The sequence below is a fragment of the Psammomys obesus genome, unplaced genomic scaffold, assembly GCF_907164565.1.
Source record: "Psammomys obesus unplaced genomic scaffold, mPsaObe1.curated_primary_1811, whole genome shotgun sequence".
In the NCBI taxonomy this organism is placed as follows: Eukaryota; Metazoa; Chordata; class Mammalia; order Rodentia; family Muridae; genus Psammomys; species Psammomys obesus.
In genome coordinates this window covers 1,986,965-2,008,013 of record NW_026594311.1, presented here as the reverse complement: position 1 = coordinate 2,008,013, position 21,049 = coordinate 1,986,965, and the positions used below count along the sequence as shown (strand labels likewise).

At 44.2% G+C, this 21,049-nt stretch overlaps 1 protein-coding gene across 5 annotated transcripts in view; it reads right to left on the bottom strand.

Moving 5' to 3' along the window:
- The window catches only part of Eri3 (ERI1 exoribonuclease family member 3), a 128,969-nt gene extending 117,782 nt beyond the window's left edge, over positions 1 to 11,187 (bottom strand). For 2 of the 5 annotated variants that reach the window (XM_055618506.1, XM_055618507.1), the window contains exons 1-2: positions 10,786 to 11,145; positions 8,675 to 8,750 (exon numbers count right to left, since the gene is read on the bottom strand). In XM_055618506.1, the coding sequence (XP_055474481.1) occupies positions 8,675 to 8,750; positions 10,786 to 10,920 (211 nt within the window). In that variant the 5' untranslated portion in view covers positions 10,921 to 11,145. The other 3 variants (XM_055618508.1, XM_055618510.1, XM_055618509.1) reach the window with 3 other exon arrangements.
- Between the last annotated feature and the right edge of the window lie 9,862 nt (positions 11,188 to 21,049).

Sequence of the window (21,049 nt, the reverse complement as noted above, 5' to 3'; positions counted from 1 at the left end):
TGGTGGCTCACAACCATCTATAATATGATCTGATGATCTGGTGTCCTCTTCTGGTGTGCAGGTGTAGATCCACATAGAACACTCGTGTGCTTTAAATAAATAAATCCTTTTCCAAAAAAAGGGGGGGGGGGAGGAATAATGGAAACCAGGTTTTCAATTCTAAAAAAATAAAAATAAAACCTGTGGTGTTGTTTTAGAATTGGCAACAAGAATCATATTTCTGGTAAAGATGTGGTTATGAATAACATAAACATAGACATAAATAAAAGTATGATTACACACTCATACACACACACACAGATTTATACCCTAGCACTGACTAAGGATGGGTCAACAGCAATGAGCACATCTAGCACACCAGTCCTTCCAAGTACCATTTTCCACCAAATGAACCATTCTCCTTGGAGAACTGGCAACTATAAGATGAGCCTAAGATATCCTGCCAAAAAAGGAAGAGAATGTTCAAAGAATAATAGAAACAAGTCAAAGGGACTCAAAATCCACCTTGAAGAGATGCCTGCTGGTCAAAAAAGATGGTGGTGGATTATAATGCAATGAATAAGCTTGGATGATGTAATAAATAAAACTAAAATCTATGGAGAGATATAAATATGGTTTCAATGTATTTCTCCACAGAACCCTTATTAGTTACTGTAAGAAGTGATTTTATGACAGAAAAGACAAGCAGACATCACCTTACACAACTGGTAAAAAATAAGCATCTCTGCTAGATGTGGTGGTACACACCTTTAACCTCAGCACTTGGGAAGCTGAGACAGGAGCACAAGGCCAGCCTGGTGTACACAGTGAGCTCCAAGTCTGCCAGAGTTACGTGGTGAGACCCTGTCCCCCAAATACATTCATAACTGGGTAAATCAAAATCACATGCCACTTGACAGGATATAATGAGAACAAAGGATCATTTCTGATATTCCTGCTGAAAAGGCATAATATGAGCCTAATTATAACAAAGTTATCAGACAAACTCTAACAGAGGAACAATCCACACAATAACCAGCCAATAATATTCTCAAGTATCAAAGTTGTGAGCATCAAGGAAAATTTACTGAGAAAAGTCTAAAGAGACCACAGACTTGGTATCTACATGCAACCCGCAGTTATCAGCCATCCCCTTTTGCAAAGAGCCTTCCTCGGACAACTAACAAAACTTGAATGGGATTTGTGGACTAGATAGAGGTTAACATATCCATGTTAATTATCTGATTTTGGTAGTTGTATTGTAGTTAGGTAAGAAAGGTCCCACTTATAGAAAATACACATCAAGTATCCTTATTAATGGCTCATTAGTTCAGGACCTTAATTCTCAAATGATTCAGAAAAGAAATTTTTGTCCTGCACTTCTGATTTTTATGTAAATTTGGATTGTTTCAAACTTTTTAAAAATATTTTTAAAAACCCAAGTTTAAGGCTGAGAGTTTAGCTCTGTGGTGGGTTACTTGCCTACCATTCAGGAGGCTCTGTGTTCAATCCCCAACACAGTAAGTTAAATAAATTAAATTCATGTGCAATGTTGTTTTAAAAACAAAACACACAGAGCATGAGAGATCTCACAGTACCTAGAGAAGGTATGCTGCACAGTCTCCTCTAGCACCAAGACCTAAGGGGGTGGGGAGACAGCCCTCACTACATCACATCTCAGCTCTCAATGCCACTGAGTCCCCACTGGAAAAGCCACCACTTAGTGTCCTTTATCTGCTACTCTGGCCTTACACAGCCCTTTCAGAAACACCCCCATAATTCCTGCAATGGCATCCCGCCTGCTCTTGCATCTGCTAGCAGTCTAAGGATTTCTTTTCCATTGATATCTTTATACTTTAGCCACAAGTGTGCAGAATTTAAGTCTATAGCTCCAACATCAACTAGGACTTTGGTATCCAGTTGAGGGGAAGAACTCAATTTATGATGCTCTGTATTTCTGTATAACATTTTTTATCAGAGACCATGATTTATTCACATTTATCCTCAAACATCTTTTCTGTATAGCAAACTGAAAACAAGTAATCAGGCTACAGAAAGAAAAAAAAAATGAATGACTTTCATCTGAAGGGATCACCTCCCCAATGGGGACAGGGAGGGGTAAATAGGGACTGCCCTGAGGCCAGCCCGATTTGGAGAAACAGGCCTGAGCCTCAGCCCCTGGAGGATGGTCTCTGTGCACAGTGTTTACACAACAGACACCAATGGTTCCTCTGCAGCCATTACTGTCTATCAGGTAAATAACACATGTGCCAAAACACACATTTAATGAGGGAAATAATATGCCTTTATAAAAAGACTCAATCTGTATTTACCTGAGAGACCAAAGAAGCACCAAATCACCAGATTAGTGGAACCACAGAGGAGTCGTTCTGGTGTCTTGGGTAAATAGACATTTTATAGCCTCCATTACTGGAAAGGGAAGGGAGGGAAGGAGGGGGTCATCCTTCAGTATCCACACACACTGGCTGGAGGAGCTTCAGAGATAGGACAAGCTGAGAAGTCCATCAGGAAACATGTGGGCTCCTGACCCTCCACCTCCCCAGCCACACAGACTTAAAATCTCTGGGGGCAAACGGGTCAATGCCATCTCTGGATCCAATGCACACCATTAAAAACCACATCAGGAAGCAGGACTACATTCCAAAGACACTCAAAGGTACTAGAGGCAGGTACTGAGTCCAATGACTCAAGAACCTGGACCACCAAGCTTTAGCTTCCCAGTCCCACAAAAGACCCTTGTCTTAAGATGATTAGCAATTATACTCGAATACCTAAAACATAGAAACAACTAAGATACCTGTCTGGAACCTATTTGGTCCCAGGTTTTGACCTAGGCAGCTAAAAATAGCTTGAGAAACATGTAAATAAACTGCACGCCTTAAAAGCCATACTATTCAACTGAATGATGCACTTTTACTGTCAGGGCACATCTGTGAAAATCACAGTCAAAAAAGAAGAAAACTTAAGAGGTAAACACAGGCCAGCCAGCCACGGAGAAGCCCAGGAAGAGGAAAGGAATACCCAAGAGACACTAGACAAGAAAGAGAAATAGCCAGGCATGGTGGTGCATACCTTTCATCTCAACATGCAGGAGGTAGAAGCAGGCAGATCTCTGTGAGTTGGAGGTCAGCCAGGGCTACATGGTGAGACCCTGTTTCAAAGACAAGAATGGAGGAAGGAAGGAAAGGAGGAGAGAGGAAAAGAGATAACAGAACCCAAGGCTCCAACTCCAACACCACCGCTCACTCCCATGCAAAAAGCAGGCCTTACACTGGCCTCCAAACTTCTCTGCACTATCACAGAAGAGACAAGAGCCCAAGCACTCTGGCTTGTTTGCTAAAGGCTACACATTCCAAGCCTGGTGTTCCTGGCAACTTCAACACTTTTTGATAGTTAAAAATGGGAAGGAGCCTTACAATATTTTTTTTTCCTTAAGAACACATTATCTCATTGGAAATAAATCATGATAATCTTGAAAAAAAAAAAAAAAAAAAAAGGAGTGGGAAGGAAGTAAGAGGAACTCTAATGAGTCCTCATCTCAATGGGACACTCCCTTCTCCATACTCCATTGCTGCCTTGGCCTATAGTCACAGTTGCTGCTGCTTCCAGACAGGGTTATCAGAACTCTCAGACATCAGGAACAGCTCAAGCCACCAGCAGCGCCGAAGTCACCAAAAGTGTCAAGAACAAATTCTGATGACATCAATCGGGATATCTCAGTAGCTCAAGGCAACACAAGAGGCAATTCTTTAGGATCTGTCTGCTGTTTGCTAGACCACCAGCCATGCTTACTTGCAAACTCCTTCTTTAGGGCCAAAGCTGGTGATGTCTCTTCACAAAGTCCTGCAGACCAGATGCCTCTCCATGACAAACCTTTCCTAATAAAATATGGATAAAGCTAGAGGTGAGGAAGTATGGCCATCCCCTAAGTACTCCCTACCCTTGCAGAGACATAGCCACAACAGTGGTATCCAAGGCTGTTCAAATCCTTCCATTCTCCTTCCATTCCAGATTGTAAGCTAGTGTTGAAGCAGAGTCAGGACAGCATAGTTACTAAAATACTGGTATTAGACAAACCTATATTTAAGCCCTACACATCTTTGGTAATAATACCTATATCTTTTTGGGTTCAAGTCAACCCCAAAAGCTTTTTACACACTAGTACATGATCAAATAAAAGGGAGCTACTATTGTCAACACATAAGAAAGAGGAAAGGAAAATGCCATTTTCTGAAAACCTACGATAGCCCAGGCACTGTGCTGCTAAGTTACGTATTTTGCCTCATTTAATCCTCTAACGATCATGGAAAATAGTAAACGTATTCCTGTCTTACACATGAGGAAACTGACTCATGGCACTCAGTCCTTTGTGGGCTCCACTTTCTTCTTCCATGTTCTACTTGCCTGATTTCACTACTTTACAAGAATAGTAACTCATATTAACTCCAATTCTTCTTTAAATAACTTAACCTTAAGAATAATGAAATGTAAGCCATCCAAATTTGTGTATGTATATATACAAATTATATATATTTTAAACATATATAGAGACAGAGATTTTTTTTTTAATACTTTAACCCTGAGCACAAAGCAGCAACAGAGGGCACAATGGACTGAAGTAACTGCAGTGTGGTACACAGACATCAAAGACTCTTCCTAGACACACTTCAGATGTGACTATTCCCACACTACAGCATGAAAAACTCCAAGGAGGTGGAGGCACAGTCAGCTCTTGCTCAAGTCCCCAAATGTGGCATTTCCTTCTACAAATCTGGGTCTTGGCAAATGTTGCTCCCTCTATGTTAAAAAGGCACTGCCATTTTTCACCAGCAAATTAACACTTTCTTTAAAACCTGGCTAAACCCCACCCTTTTCATAGATTTCTCTGCTACTCCATGATAAAGTTAATGGCTTCCATGTGACCCAGCAGCACAGTTTACTCTAAGTTCGTGACTTTTATCGTCTCACTATACAGTGACACATTAAGTATCTGTCTCTTCTGCTACTAACAATGTTCAAAGAGGAAGGAAGGATGGAGGGCAGCAACAGAGGCATCCATGTGCATGTAAAAAGAGGCATCCATATATGCATAAAAAACATATTTTGTAACTTTTTATTTTCTTGTCAGATGCTTTCTTGCATTTTAAATTTTCACACAGCTTGAAAGAGGAACACAGAGTTTTAATCTAAATGGCACATGAGTTTTAGAAGTCTGAAAAACACAGAGTTGGCTTCTTAAAAGCAACAATTATATTTTATTCATTCTTTATTCCCAGCACAGAGCCAGGCACAATTTAGAAAATAAAGACTTGCTAAATTAATTAATATGCACAAAGCCATGATGGCAACTACTCTAGAAGTAGAATGTGCTACAACAAAGAAACTAAAGTACACCAAAGCTAGCTAACTTCCTTCCATCCCTTCTTTCCCTTTCTACAGCCCAACCATTCTCTCTCCAACAGAAAGGGAGAGACAGAGACAGAGAGAGGTAGAGACCGAGAGAGAAAGACACACAGAGAAAGAATGACTCTGCCTTGGTGTAGGAATACTATTAAAAGGATTAATTTAGGGAACAGTGTTTGGACTGTCACATCCAATCACTGCACACAGATCTACAGCTTCCCAAATCAGGCTCATGCAAAAAGGAATCAATGGCAAGGACACAGAGGGCCTGAACAGGCATACTAATGGGCTCCTGAGGTGCCAGCGGCCAGCTTTGACACTCCCATAAATTATCTGCCTTTTGATTTTACCTGTAGCTGTGGGGCACAAGGCACAATTTTGAACATATCAAAGCAATCCCTCCTAACCCAGGGTTCCCCAAGGAATATCCCCCAAAGGAGGAAGAGGCCAAAAACAACAACTAAAGGGAATCTGCTTCCCAACAGGTCTGGTCCTCAAAATCACCAATTAAAACCCAACAGAACCCAATAGATAAGGCAGGATTTAAGCAAAGTCGAGAGACATGGATGGGGCATGTATCACACTCTGCAATGAGTATGCATCTCTCACTCAAGAGAGGAGAAGGCACAACAATCAACTAGCACAATTCCATCTGAAGACAAGTCTGCACTAGCTTTAACAGTACCTTAACCTTCTTTGGCCCCAGTTTCCTCACTTGGTAGCAAGGTCTACCAAAGTGGATCACATGTCTCACTTCCCAGAGTGGGAGGGGAAAATGGAGGCACTTTACAGAAATGCAGGGCCAGTAATGTGACAACACTAATAAATGACCCCAAGGAGTCAGACAGTCAGCAACATGGGTGAGTCTGGTTTGGGAAACTGCTTACTCCACTCACTTTACTGATGGTGTGAGGACTATAGAACTTTTACTATGTACACATTTTCCACAGTGAAAAACAGTGCCTGGCTTTAGTTGTAACTGCCTCCTGTAGGCCAGCTAAGCTTTTACTATATGAAAACTGCGGACTCAAAGCTTATGAAGCCAAAATTCTATCACCCAACTCCCTCCTGCTTTTGTGCAGAATATTAGCACACTTGCCTTTAATCCCAGCACTTGAAAGGCAAAGGCAGACAGATATTTATGAATTTGAGGCTAGCCTGGTCTCACAGAGTTTCAGAGCAGCCATAGTAAGAGCCTGTCTAAAAATTAAACAACCACAACAAAACAATCAATACACTACGAGCTTTGTCTACACGATTAAAGCCTTCAAACAGTGCTATGTAATCCCACTATCTCCATTTTAGACTACAACGTGAAGTTCAGAGAGGTAAGTCACTTGTCCAAGGTCACAGAAACACTACTATCAGAAATCTGTAGGCTTCCCTACCTCACCACAAGTACCAGGAGGCTCATAGGAAGAAAAAGAAAGAGGGAAAGGACAGAGTGGGATTCTGAGCTCTAAACTACTCATACTCAACAACTTTACTGTGCCCTCGGCTTAAAGCACACTATCACACCTGATTTGGTAGTTCCAAAATCAGGCATGAGTTATCAGTCTGCTACAAGCAAAGAAAGAAGAGACCAAGGGACATATAGCAGGAGGACCACTGCCTAGACAGCTCAGGAATGAGGGCTCAAGGGCTCCATTTGGTCCATACTTGAGTCAACATAAAATAGTTCCCAAAACATTTTAATCTGTTATATCCTGATTCTCTTCCTTTAAAATCTTTTTGCCCCTTCAATCCACTCTTCACACTAATATCAAAACAAGCTTTCTACATCACAAATCTCATAATTATAATCTTTTTTTGTTTTTGTTTTTGTTTTGCTATGTAGCACAGGCTGGCCTTAAATTAGCTACCCTCCTGCCTTAGCCTTCCAATTACAGGATATACTGCTACCCTGAGCTGCTTACAATCTTTTAATTTTACTCTAATCTTTAATCTTACTGTTCCAATTTAGAGACAGGCAAACTATGGTCCATGAGCCAAATCCAGGTGCCACCTGCTTTTACAAATAATTTTTTCTAGAACATTCTCATGTTCACCTTCATACCCTCCACAGCTGCTGCAAAGCTCCCTACAGGCTGAATAGTTTTAAAAGAGTCACAAAGCCTAAGTTTGTACTCTGTCCTTAATAAGAAAAGCTTGCTAACCTTTAGTCTTTATACCCTCCACCTACCCACTCTCACCCCAGCATCTGACCAGAGTTTCTAAGGCCCTAGACGCTGTTTTCCTTTCCTGCTTCATTTTCCATCTGCCTTTTAGTCACACTGAACTTCCTCAAACTCAACAGAAGTTATGATACTTGGTCCCTCATGTTTATTTAATTCCAGGTAAGGGGGTTGATTCCTCTGAAAAGCCACCTCAGAGTCTACAAGTTCACATTAAGGACACTTCTACAGTGCTATTGGGGGTATCATAAGTGCTGTATTACTGTTGGCCCTGCTATGGATCTTAAAGCTCTGGACATGATGGGCAGTCTTGTTTTCCATTATAATCCCAGTAACCAGTAAAATGTCTGGGCCTTAGTTACTGAACAAATAACTTTCAACTCCATGAATATCAATCATCAAAAGTCCACCTTTTTAGTTGGTCCAGGTCCAAGTAGGTGGGAACTCTTCACTCAAGGTGACACACAACTCAAATTAAACCCAAATCCCAAAGGTTTGGGTCAGATATATCACAAGAGTCACATGAGAGGTGGTCTTACTGTTGAATTAAGATGAATATTTCTCAGAATATAGGGCTATTCCAGCTCTACTCAATTACCCTAAAGGCAACTGAGGTGTCCATTAAAAAAAAAAAAAAAATCCATGGCTGGACACAGTAGTCCATGCTTATAGTCTCAGTTCCCAAGGAGAGTCTGAAGCAGGAGGACTGCAAGTCTGAGGCCAGTCTGGTCAATTTAGTTACGATCAAATATAAACAGGAAGGAAGGAGGGAAGGAAGGAAGGAAAGAAGGCAGGCGGGCGGGCAGGCCAGCCAGGAATATTGTTCCCTGGTGGCACACTGCAAAGTCCTGGGTTCATTCCCCACTACTGAGGAGATTTAAAAAAAAAAAAAAGCAAGTCATGACAGAACTGGAGAGTCGAGATCGCTCATCTCCAACTCTCACTCTAAAGCTTTTGGTGAATTTCAGTTTCACTAAGTTTGAGCACATGCTACCTTACCAGAAGCTACAGAACATTATCATCTGTAGCAGCTCCATCCCATACCAACCAAACCCAACAGTCAGACACCAAACGTGATCATGCAACAGGATTCTCACCTCTCCTTACTTCGAAGATGCCAAGACTGGCAGCTGGAGACGCTGAAGGGTCTGTGAGAGCTGGAAAGGCCCAGTGCTGTGGACAAATACACATCTCTGCAACAGGTATCTTTCAATTCAAAGGTTCAAATCCTCAGTAAGGGTCACTCTTAAACTCATAAATTCAAACTATATTGAAAATATAGTGCTCTCTGTGGAAAGACAATGGCCCCTACAGGCCTTTCAGATGCTATTAACAGATGTGTGTGTGTGTGTGTGTGTGTGTGTGTGTGTTTGTGTGTGTATTTACTAGTGTATATAATATACTAGTTCATGTTCTCTAGTATATTATCCGCCTTGAGGAAGTTTATCTTCTAGAAAAACCAAGTATTCATAATATCTGAGCCTCAACTAAGAATGATTATCATGAGGTGGTGGTTCACTGGGCAATTTCCGAATCCTGTCAGAAAAGGACATGAGGCTTGAAATATTCAGAACTCAGGAACTGGGGCTGAGCCAGGACTGGAGAGAAGGGTTCATTGCCACAAACCTATAGGCAGTAACTACTGGAATGGAAGCACAGAACAGGAAACACTTTCAAAATACTTCCAAGTCTGCCTCAAATTCTAAGAAAGTCAAGGTAGCCAAATTCCAAGTCAACACACCAAGGGAGCCAGGCATGGGCAGCAGATGCAGGAAAGGCCAGCTGGGTCCACACATCAAGACCATCTACAAATATTTTTTAAAAATGAGAGCATCAAGGACTGTCTATCATATTTATCACCTAATTCAGATATTCTAAAGGACCAGAAATCACAGCCATGATTTTGGAAGCTAGTGAAGCCCAGGGCGCAGACCCTTCTAATTCTGTCTACTACTCCACACACTAAGGCTTCCTCCATCCTGATCCCCCTGGGAACAGGCCACTTCCCAATTTATCCCACCACGGGGTAAATGTTTCAAAATGAAATGGAATAGGAACACTTTTATTTGGAAATTTCAAGTTGGAGGGAGCTCTTAGGCAAGTTCTATGACCTAGCTAGCTGATTATTTACAGGATCTTTGGGCAGGAATTGTTAATGAGCTTTTAATTTGGAGTGCTTAAGTTGCCAAAGTGCTCCGAGCTCCAGTGAAGCACCACAGAATCCATAAAGGAAACCTTATCAATCACTTCCCGGCAGCTCCCTTCCCCCATTCAGCACCTGCTGACAGGCAGTCAAGTGGGTTTCTAACCAAGATCACAGGCACACATTAGCGGAGTCACACTCCGAGTCACTGTTTATAAATTGGCTTTTAAATGGTAGGGGATTCAAGTATAATATACCTAAGGTCCAAGAAAGAGCCCACTAAAACAAGGTATACCGTGTATGATAGAGTCAGAATAAAGCTGAATTTGATGAAGCCAGTTTCTGGTACAAACTCTACGGTCAAAAATCATTCAGCCAATCACAACTGACTATAGTTAAATAGATTATAGTCTTTAGCCAATGGGATTAATGTTTTTGCTGCCCTTACACTGGGAAACCCATGAAATGCACTACCAAATGCATGCCACAGAAATGGCCACAAACAACTGTTGGTCCTACTTGTTACAAAGTCCAGTCTGAGGGACAAACTCTGTATCCCCAGATGAAGGGCCCACAGATCAACATTAAGCAGTGGGCATTTTGCAACAATTCAACCCGAGTCATGCTTTCTTTAAGAAAACACCTGTTGCTGGTCCCTTTTCACTAAAGGCACACAAAAAGCTATTCAGGTGAAGGCCCTTTCTCCAACTCTGTCCACCATCATTACTACCCACAGCTTGTGACTTACAAGGAAGTAAAGAGTTAACATGTGTGCGTGTGCCGGGGTGCAGAGGGAGTAGTCTATTTATCTACTAATTCCTCTGGCCAAACCCCCCTCTCTCTCTAGCAATCTCAAGTCAGGACCTTCCATCGACTCACCCAATCTGCCTTGAAAAGCCAAGCTCCCCCACAGGCCCCTATCTCCCCCTTAGCCAAGAGTTGGAACATGCACCCAGGGTGAGCAGAGACCAGTAACTCAGGCTGCCTAAAAGTATGCACGCCACGACCCATAGCCCGCATGCATTAACCAGGGCCCAACCTAAGGGCCCTCTCAATCTCACCCACCCCAGGGTGTTGCCCCCAGCTCGGGCCCATCCAGGTCCAGGGAAGAGTAAGGGGAGGGGCAGGGGGCCAGGAGACCAGCCCTCCTTCCCAGGGCCGCCCCCGCCCCCCGTCAGCTGCCGGAGAGGCTGTCGCCATGGCAACGCCCCCTCCTCCGGGCCAGCGCGGCAGGCTCTCTCCAGGTGCAGGCCCCGACGTCTCCCTCGACCTCAGCAGGCGCTCGGGGCAGTTGACGGCAACGGGCACGGCCCGCGCCGCCTGCGGCGCTGGCCAGGCAGAAGCAGGGCCAGCTCCGCCCGCTTCCCACAGCCCGTTCCAGGCCGCCTCAACAGCGGCAGCCAGCACCACGAGTCCACAACACACCGACTCACCTCCGCGCACTCTGACCCCGACCGACGCGGTGGACGGGCGGGCGTAGTAGCCAACCGCTGAGCCCGCCGCTGGCGCCTTTGGCCAATGAACTGCAACTAAGGCGGGGCCTCGTCTCCCCAAACGCTCTTTCTCCCGCTGACATGCGCGCTAAGGTGTGTCAAGATGGTGACCGTTGGCACTGGGCCTTCTGGGACTTGTAGTTTGGAGGAGACACGTATTCAGAAGAGAAGGGAGGGTCACTTCTAAACAGTGAAAGGAATTATCTTAAAAATAAATAAATGATAATAATAATAAAAAAAAAAAACAGAAAACTTCGCCAGGCCTAGAATGACCGAGGTGCTCTACTACTTTTCCCCACCTTCACTGTAGGCACTCGGTGAGTATGGGCTTAGGAGACATTCTCTTTAGTTGTCCCTTCTGTGATTCATTCGTCCTCAAGTAATCGTTATCTACTTTCTGATGTGGCCTGAGGGAGATCTGGAAAGAAGGGAGGCGAATTCAGCAAAGAAGAAAATGGTTAGATTTCTGAAGGGCCTCTCTAAGGAAGAAACTGCTGGCTTGTTGAGGCCTTCAGGGGAAATGTCAGGGTTAAAAAAATATTCTGGCACAGCTGTAGGGGGGCTTCCACGGTTTCTCCCGGCAGCTGGGGAAAACTCACACCTAAAGCGATGAGTGAGGGTCTCCATCTTAGCTAAGCTTCTCTGAGAAGTCATGGATACCACGTTATGAAATGGGAAGCTTCAGTCTTAAGCCACTGATGATTTTGACAGCCTCTCAGTCAGTCAGATCCATCTTAGGAGCCATCATCAGTTTCCAAGCTTTTCTGTCTGCCACCTGCTATTTTCACTTAAGACAGCTGATATCAGTTCTGGACCCTGGCACCTCTGAGATCTTAACATAATGGTTCCTGCCTGAGCTGGAAATGCCTGTAATCCCTATATCAGAGAATGTCTTCTTTAATCTCATTCACATAATGGGTTAGGTGGTTCTACTGTGAACCTACAGAACTGATCATAGATAGTGCTTTACAATTGTCTTGACTCCTTGCCATCTCTCTCCTGGGAATTTAAACTCGTTTAAAGATAGGTGTTATTTCCATATTGTCCATGCTGCATCCGTTATTATCCAGTATGGTGTCTGGCATAGAGCAGCTATGCAATAAAGTGTTTGTGAGAAATGAAGGAAGAAACAGCAGCGGAGACAGATATCACTCATTCCAAAGTCAGGAGAGTGGAGGCATGATTGCCTACTCACAATTCTTGGAACTGAGACTGGATCTTCTTCCTCCTGCTGTTACATAAACATTAATCTAGGTTGGTTCATTAGTCAACATGTGTTTATCAAATGGGCAGCTTCTCTTGCTGTTGATTAAATGGTATGACACACAAATCCTGTAGCCTCGGGGAGCTTTTATGTTGGAGAGGAAATAGGGAGGGGTGGACAATGAAAAAATTGAATATAAAAACTGAGTAAGACAAGTAAGAGGTCACAAGACAGTGTCTTCTTTTGTGTTTCAGTCGCTGGGATAAAACACCATCACCAAAAACCAACTCAGGGAGAAAAGAGTTTAGTTTGTTTATACTCATACATCACAGTCCATCACTGAAGGAAGTCAAGGCAGAAACTCAAGGAAAGAACCTGGAAGCAGGAACTGAAGCAGAGGCTATTGAGGAACTGGTGCTTTTTAATAGCACCCAGGACCTCTAGCCCAGAGGTGGCGCCACTCACAACGAGCTGGACACTCCCACTCCAATCACCAAGAAAATGTCCCATAGGCCGATCTGGTGGGGGCATTTTCTCAACTGAGTTTCCCTCTTCCCAAATGACTCTAGCTTGTGACACGTTGCCATAAAACCTGTGAAGACAGATAGCCATTCCTGTCTCTGGCTTGTCCCCAAAACAAAACAGAGATTTTCCTCTGCAGTAAGAATAAAGCAGGGCCAGGGAGAGAGCTCAGTGGGTTTCTGGGTATTCTGTGGCACTTGCCACCACCAAACAACCTGAGTTCAGTTTCACCGAGATCCGCATGACTGAAGGAGGGAACATACTCCACAAGCTGCCTGGGCTGGATACTAAGTTCCAAGCCACCTAGGGTACAGACTGAGACACCGAATCAAAAGAAAAGTAAGAGTCTCCTCAATGCACACCCTTACTGTTAGCACTTAGGAGGCAGACGCAGGCTGACCTCTGTGAGTTTGAAGCCAGCCTAAGCTAAATAGCAAGTAGCAAGTTGCGGGCTAGTCTAAGCTACACAGTGAGACCCCATCTTAAAAAAAAAAAAAAAAAAAAAAAAGTAGTTTAGCAGACAAAAATGCAGGAGAGAAAACTAAGTCTCTAGAATTAAAATATATATATATACAGAAAACATCGAAATGAGAAGAGAAAGAGAAATGAGACAAAAACTTGGAGAGATGGGGGAGGGGAGAGATTGATCAGAGGCCTTATTTTAAGACCCAGCCAAAACACCACCCTCAGTATGGCCTTTTGTCTGTCCTTTGATTGCCACCCAGAGTGCACTCTTTGCTCTGTGGTCTCTTAGGACTCAGATGTACAGCATGCCAGACAGCTCCAAGCCATACACACTCTTTGAACAAAGATTATAAAAACATATTCAAATAGCAGAGCACTATAAGAACTCCGTATATATTCATGTTTTTGCAAAGCTGCTCAAGCCAACCTTTGGCTCTTTCAAGCGCTGGCTCTTTGGTGCAGCTCTAGAACAGGGCTTCTTAAATTTTCTCCACTCACAGCCCCTTTTCGCTGGAGGGATTTTTATATGACTGTGGGTATCTAGGTATCCAGCCACACCTGGCGGTGCAGACCTGTAATTCCAGCTCTGTGAAAGTAACAGGAGAATTGAAAGTTCGATGCCTGTCTAGGTTAAAGAGCTAGTCCAAGGCCAGCCTAGACTTCATCTCTAAATAAAAAAGTAATAAGCGGGTTCAATGGTAAATCACTTGCCTAGTATGTGTGAGATCTGAGATTCAACTTCCAATACTGAAAGACTAAAATAAAAATAGATGTACAAGCCAACATTTATTGATAATAAATCATGTAAAATTTTATTTTAAAACAAGTTTTGGTATACATATAATTTTGGCATTTGTTAAGAACAAAAACTAGTTTCCAGGCCAGGCATGGTACCACACACCTTTACTCCCAGCTCTTGAGAGGCAGAGGCAGGTAAATCTCTGTGAATTTTGGGCCTAGTCTACATAGTGAGTTCCAGGATAACCAGGACTCTACTTGTGACACGTTGCCATAAAACCTGTGAAGACAGATAGCCATTCCTGTCTCTGGCTTGTCCCCAAAACAAAACAGAGATTTTCCTCTGCAGTAAGAATAAAGCAGGGCCAGGGAGAGAGCTCAGTGGGTTTCTGGGTATTCTGTGGCACTTGCCACCACCAAACAACCTGAGTTCAGTTTCACCGAGATCCGCATGACTGAAGGAGGGAACATACTCCACAAGCTGAGAGAGACCCTGTCTCAAAACAAAACAAACAAAAAACTAGTTTGTGTACTAATGAGGTAAGTGCTCTTTTAATTTTTGCCCAAAGAAATCTTAGCTGAAGAATTGATACTACAGGACAGAGCATCGTCAGTATTTTTCAGTTCATCAATATGTTGATTAATCATATATACTATGAACCCCTCTTTACATAAATATGTAGCACAAAATGGCAGAAATATGTTGTCTTAGCTTTCTGTTGCTGTGGTAAACCACCATAACCAAAAGGAACTTGGAGAGGAAAGGGTTTATTTGTTTTACGCATCCTGATTCATGGTCCATCACGAAGGGAATTCAGGGCAGCAACTCAGGCCAGGAACCTGGAGGCAGGAACTGAAACAGAGAACGAGGAGAAGTGCTGCTTTTTGACCTGCTTCCCACAGCTTGCTCAGACACTTTCTTATTAACCCTTGACATGCCCCAGGTGGCACTGCTAACAGTGGGCTGGGCTCTCCTGTGTCAATTATCAGTCAAGAAATTGCCCAAAGATTTTCCCACAGGCCATCTGATGGAGGTGTCTTCTCAACCGCGGTTTCTCAATTGAGAATGACGCTAACTCGTGTCAAGCTGACAGAAAAATCAGCCAGGACATATATCTAACACTAATTCAGAGATCCTTGAAAATTTTACTGATTTGAAAAAAAAAAAAAATATATATATATACATATATATAATTCATATATATACATATATATATGAAACTTAAGTCAGCCACTCAAACAGCATTTTAAAAACTCAAACAGTTTAACAATACAATCCAAAGACAGACTATTTTGACACTTACAGGCTAGGGAATGATGATAAGAAATAGTAAAAGTTTTTTTGTTTTGTTTTGTTTTTGGTTTTTGGTTGTTTTTGTTTTTGTTGTTGTTGTTTTTTTTTTGAGGCAGAGTTTCTCTGTACAGCCCTGCCTGTCCTGAAACTCACTCTGTTGACGAGGCTGGCCTCAAACTCACATTGGTCCCTCTGCCTCTGCTTCCCAAGTGCTGGGATTAAGTGTGTGCCACCATCATGCAGCTGATTTTTCCCCATAATTAAAGCATTATGTTTCTATAAGAGCAACCTACTTTACAATACAGTCAGAACACTGCAGTTCACAACATGTAATAGTCTTGAATCTGAGCTAAGGTGTTTTGCACACCATTGTTGGTGTTTCACGGTGTGACAGCAAGCACAGTGAAAAATTGTACATTGTGTACAACTTCACTGCCAAGGCTACCATGAAGCCCTATGATACAACAGGAGTTAGCATGTCCAAAAACACCTCACGCTCTTCATAGATTTGATTTGAAATGAGTTTTTTGACCATTGCACATTCAGAAATGTTTTACTATTGCCACTTGGAGTGTGTATCCCTAATTCCCAGCAATCTGTTCTATTACCCCCATTTGGGCTCATCACTCACAGTTTAAGAATCTGGGCCCTAGGACTAAAGAAATGGCTTAGTAGTTAAGAGTACTGACTACTATTTTAGAGAACCTAGGTTTGATTTCCAGAGGCCACATGGCAGCTCACAACCATCTATAACTCTGGTCCAAGGAGGTTTAGTGCTCTCTTCAGGCCTCCTCAGGCATTGCATAGAAATGGTATACAGACATGCAGGCAGGTGAAATATCCATACACATTTAGAAGAAGAGGAGGAGGAGGAGGAGGAGGAGAAGGCGGCAGCATCAGCAGCTAGGCCCTAGGAAACAGCAGATCCTGCAGCTAAGCTTCTATCTTATACACTTAGACTTAACTGGGAAGTCTAAGGCCAGGAAAGAGTAAGGGAGAGTTATGTGAGGCTGGCAAGGAGGGGATGAAAATACAACGCAGTGTATTACCAAGTTGGCCAGAGTAGCAAATAAAACAGTGTCTCTTAGCAGATTCCATCCCAGATGGGCGATACAGAATGCTCATAGAAACAGAAAAAGCTGGGTGTGGTGGCATATGCCTTGAATCCTAGCACTTGGGAGGCAGAGGCAGACGGATCTCTGAGTTTGAGACCAGCCTGGTCTGCAGAGCAAGTTCCAGGACAACCAGGGCTACACAGAGAAACCCTGTCTGGAAAAAAAAACAGAAAGAAAGAAAGAAAGAAAGAAAGAAAGAAAGAAAGAAAGAAAGAGGAAGGAAGGAAGGAAGGAAGGGGAAAAGAAAGAAAGAAAGAAAGGAAGGAAGGGGAAAAGGAAGAAAGAAAGAAAGAAAGAGAAGAAGGAAGGAAGGAAAAAGAGAAAGAAAAAAGAAAGAAACAGGGAAGAAAAAAGTGATCCCTACCATTGCAGTAGCTAAGTGGGGTGCCAGACCTCACACCAAAGGTCTGCTGCTCATCTGAGATGAAAAACAGTGTTACCGCCTCTAGTTTGACCACTTGGGCTCAAAGCAACCCCAACACAGTGGGCACCTAACCCTCACTCCCAAAGGAAGGTAAAACAGCCAGATGAGGTGGCAAGAATAGCAGGTGAATTATCTATTAACAAGTGATCAAGTTCCTGGGTTGAGGCTTAGATGGGGTGGCAGATGAACTGAATCAGGTACTTCCTGGACAGTCTCCTGGCATCTGGATTAATGGACTAAAGTGACCAGTGAAAACAAGATCCCAAGACAGGACAAGACAGCTACCAAGGGACAACAAACAAACTAACAGCAAAATATTGCTCAAAGCTGGGACCTCGTGTGGATGTTGCCTCCAGGATGGCAATGATTAGTCACTTCTTGAATCAAAGCTGCTGGGATCACCTGCCCAAGGCACTCACAAGATTGGTCTTGTTGGCATTCCCACTTGGAGCTGTGGGAGAGGGCTTACCAGGCTTGCCCCTTCCCTTCCTGGGGCTCTGTGAGGGGTTAGCAATTGCTGAAGAGTCCAGTCTGGCTATGTAGCAGCCCCTAAGTTGCCAAAGGGGTATTTGAGTAATATAGCTTTCCTAAGTTGTTACCCAAGCTGAGGTGGTGTATTTGGTGAGGCAGCTGCCCAAGACATCCATATTCCTGCAAGTTAACCCCTCATTCATGCTCTTGTGTATAACCCCAACAAGTTCATTGGTACATAGAGCAGGACTTAGATAGAATTGTTTTCTTGGTGTGTCATTGCCCATGAACAGAAACAGACGCTCCAGGGAAAGTCACGTGATAGACTTTAACCAACCATTAAAAGGGCAAAGAATGCTGACCCACAATGACAGTGTATGGCAGCCTCGAACTTGGCGTAGCTGGGAGAACCCGGGCTAGATCTGAAATCATGGAACAACTGCTGTCATCTAGTCCCCATGAGCCGCACAGGACGGCATGGTACAGTTATAGAAACTCTGGGTTCCTACCAAGCCAGGGTTGGAGCCCTGGCTGTGCTGTGACCTCCCACAAGTCAAACGCCTCTCCAGGTTTCCGTGTTCTCCTCTCCAGGGTGGAGCAGCACTAATGTCTGTTGTTAGAATTAAATCCAAGACACCCAGCTCATGGCCCGAAGGGTTCAGTACATAGGGACTGTTGTTACTTCTCTTGACTCTCCCACCGCTTTCTCCAGCTCCTCCTCCCACTCCGACCACAGCCCCTTACCTCTTTCTCTTCCCCCTGTCTTCTACAGGATCATCGGTGGGGCCTGAACTTGGCCATTCCCTCTTCTCCCCCCTCGACCCAGGCTTGTCCCCCTGAGCCTGTGCCATTCATCCCCTGGTGACCTGCGTCTGAACTAAGAGATGGATGTGGGGTGATGGAGGCCAGGATAGTAATGTGCTTTCTTATCTCTGTGCCCCTCACTGGGGCCCAGTTAATTTTCTCTTTGATTTTAATATAGATTTATTGAAAGTTTCCGTTATCAAAACAAACTGTAGCAGCAAATTGGTGTTCTTTGCAGGCCTACAAGCGCCTATAAAGCTGCCATGCTTGGGAACGAATGGCGCTCTCCAGGAGGTCAGTCACGGCAACAGGAAGTCCCCGGGGACACACACACTGCGGTTTAATATTTTTCTTATTAGCCTTTTTCTTCTTGGCTATCTAAGCCTCCCCCTTTAAATGGGAAACCAAATGGAGCCACCATCCCAGGGAAATTCCGTTTCTTGAGCTGCCCCACTCTCCATGCTCCCTCTGCCCTAGCCTCCTCCTTGTGACCCCTCTGTTTTCCCCCTCCTTCTCCACTGACCTAGGAAAAGTCATGATGACATGTTCCAGAGATGTGGCCCTCAAATGTCACGCACCACAGCCCTGCCCCATCTATCCTGTGCCTAGGCTACCAAGATGCTGGTCAGAAACAGAAGATCCCTAGAAAAGATTGGGGTCCCAAACACCCTCCAGATCTAGCACTCTAGGGGGGGAAAAAAGCACATCATTTGAAAGCAAAGGAGACACTTTTGAAAAGGAATCCTAGCCGGATGTGGTGGCTCACGCCTTAAATCCCAATACTCAGGGAGGCAGAGGCAGAGGTTGAGGCAGGCAGATCTCTGGGAGTTTCCAGGCCAGCCTGGTCTATAGAGCAAGTTCCAGGAAAGCCATGGCTACACAGAGAAACCCTTTATCAAAAAAAAAAAAAGAAAAGAAAAAAGAAAGAAAGAGAGAGAGAAAGAAAGAAAGAGAAAGAAAGGAAGGAAGGAAGGAAGGAAGGAAGGAAGGAAGGAAGGAAGGAAGGAAGGAAGGAAGGAAGGAAGGGAGGGAGGGAGGGAGGGAGAAAGAAAAGGAGAAAAGAAAAAAAAAAAAAAGAAATCCTGACCTGCCAACATCTACTGGGCTACACAGAAAGGAAAAGGAGGTGATGGAGCTCAGCCAACAAAATGTTCACAGTGTAAACATGAGGACACGTGCTCCAATCGCCAGCACCCACTTAAGAAGCTGGGGATGGTGGTACACTGTAATCTGAGAGCTGAGGAGGCAAAGGCAGGAGGATTGCTGGACTTGCTGGTCAGCTAATCCAGTCAGATTGATGAGCTCCAGGTTCTGTGAGAGACCCTGTCTCAAAGAAATATGTTGTCCTGTGTTGACCTATGTTCACATCCGAATACATATGTCTGCACAAACAAACACAGGATGATAGACTCTAGAAAGTAGGCAAGTTCTCATGTCAGCACAAGGATCATGTGATTTCATTCTGACTTACCTACTGCTCATTCAACAAGGTCTCTCCTCTCAGTCCTGATTTGATTTTTGATTCTCTGTTCTCAATCCATCCCTAAAGAGCAACCTGGTCACTCCTCCCTCCAGCGGCTCTGTGACTTACACCAGAGCTCAAACCAGAAGGCTGTGGAATCAGTTCTGTTCCAGGGCTGGGTCTTCACGGCCCATTCAGCTTGAGAGGACCAGCATTCATCGTCTCTAGGATCTTGGTGCTAAGTTGCTGTACCACACCCCAGTTCCCAATGCTCTTTCCTTGTTCTTAAACAGCACCTGCCGGCAGCTAGGTCACCGCCCTTCCGCAGAACCATGACTACGTACCATGACTGCAGCTGTGCAGGCTTGAATCCTGGCTCCAGTGCCTATCAAGTCTGTGTCTTTGGGGAACCTTTTTGTGGTCTCACGTCTCTCTTAAATGGCTTGCCTGGGTGACTTTCTCCTGCTATATTCTCAGATCCTCAAGGAGAAGGACCATGTCTTCATCCTCCTGCTAGCCTGTGCATATACAGTTGATGTCTAGGTAAGAACAGTCTCTCCAAGCCTGCTTCCTCAGCCCTAAGATGGAGAAAGTGCCTGCATCACCAGTAGAGTGAGGAAGGCACCTCTCACAATGCCGATCAGCTCGGAGTAGGGACTAAGTGACTGAAATGGCCAGTATCTGCTTTGCCTTGACCTTGGTTATCAGCCATCCACACTTCTTCTTTTACTTCCTCCTGTCTCTGCTTCAAGTTCAGCTCTCTCCAGCTGCCTCCTGGGAATGTCATTCCCCCTCACGGGTCACACATGACTGTTCATCCTGGCCCCTTCAGAGCGGTGCTGACCTCTCCCCTCCTGCAGGCCAACTCCCCTTGTCTTTCCAAACCCACTCATGAATGGCTGCCTCCTTACGCCTCTGTTTCATGCTGAAGTCCAATTCCCTGGGCTCCCTCGTAGTTTGTCTTCAGTGCAGATGTTCCCAGGCTTGCCATCCTTGACAGCTTGTAGCATGGGTGAGTTAGGCTGTATTCACAGTCTTTCTAATTCTAGGCTTCCAGCTGCTCCTGGAGAAATACCAATTTCTGGCAAGGTCCTTCTACCCGAAAACCTCCATTGTGCCCATCAGCCCAAGCTACTGAGTACCCTGACATCTATCAGCTAGGGTTTCAAACAACTGGCCTTGAATGCTTGTGTTTGGTGTGTTTAGTCTTTGCACTGCCATAAGGGCAAGGCACTCTCCTGGAAAGTGGAAGAATGACTCCCTCCACTCTCCACTCAGCCAGGGTGACGTGTCACCCACATCGATATTGTTTAAGCTTGTTCTACTTAATCAAACAA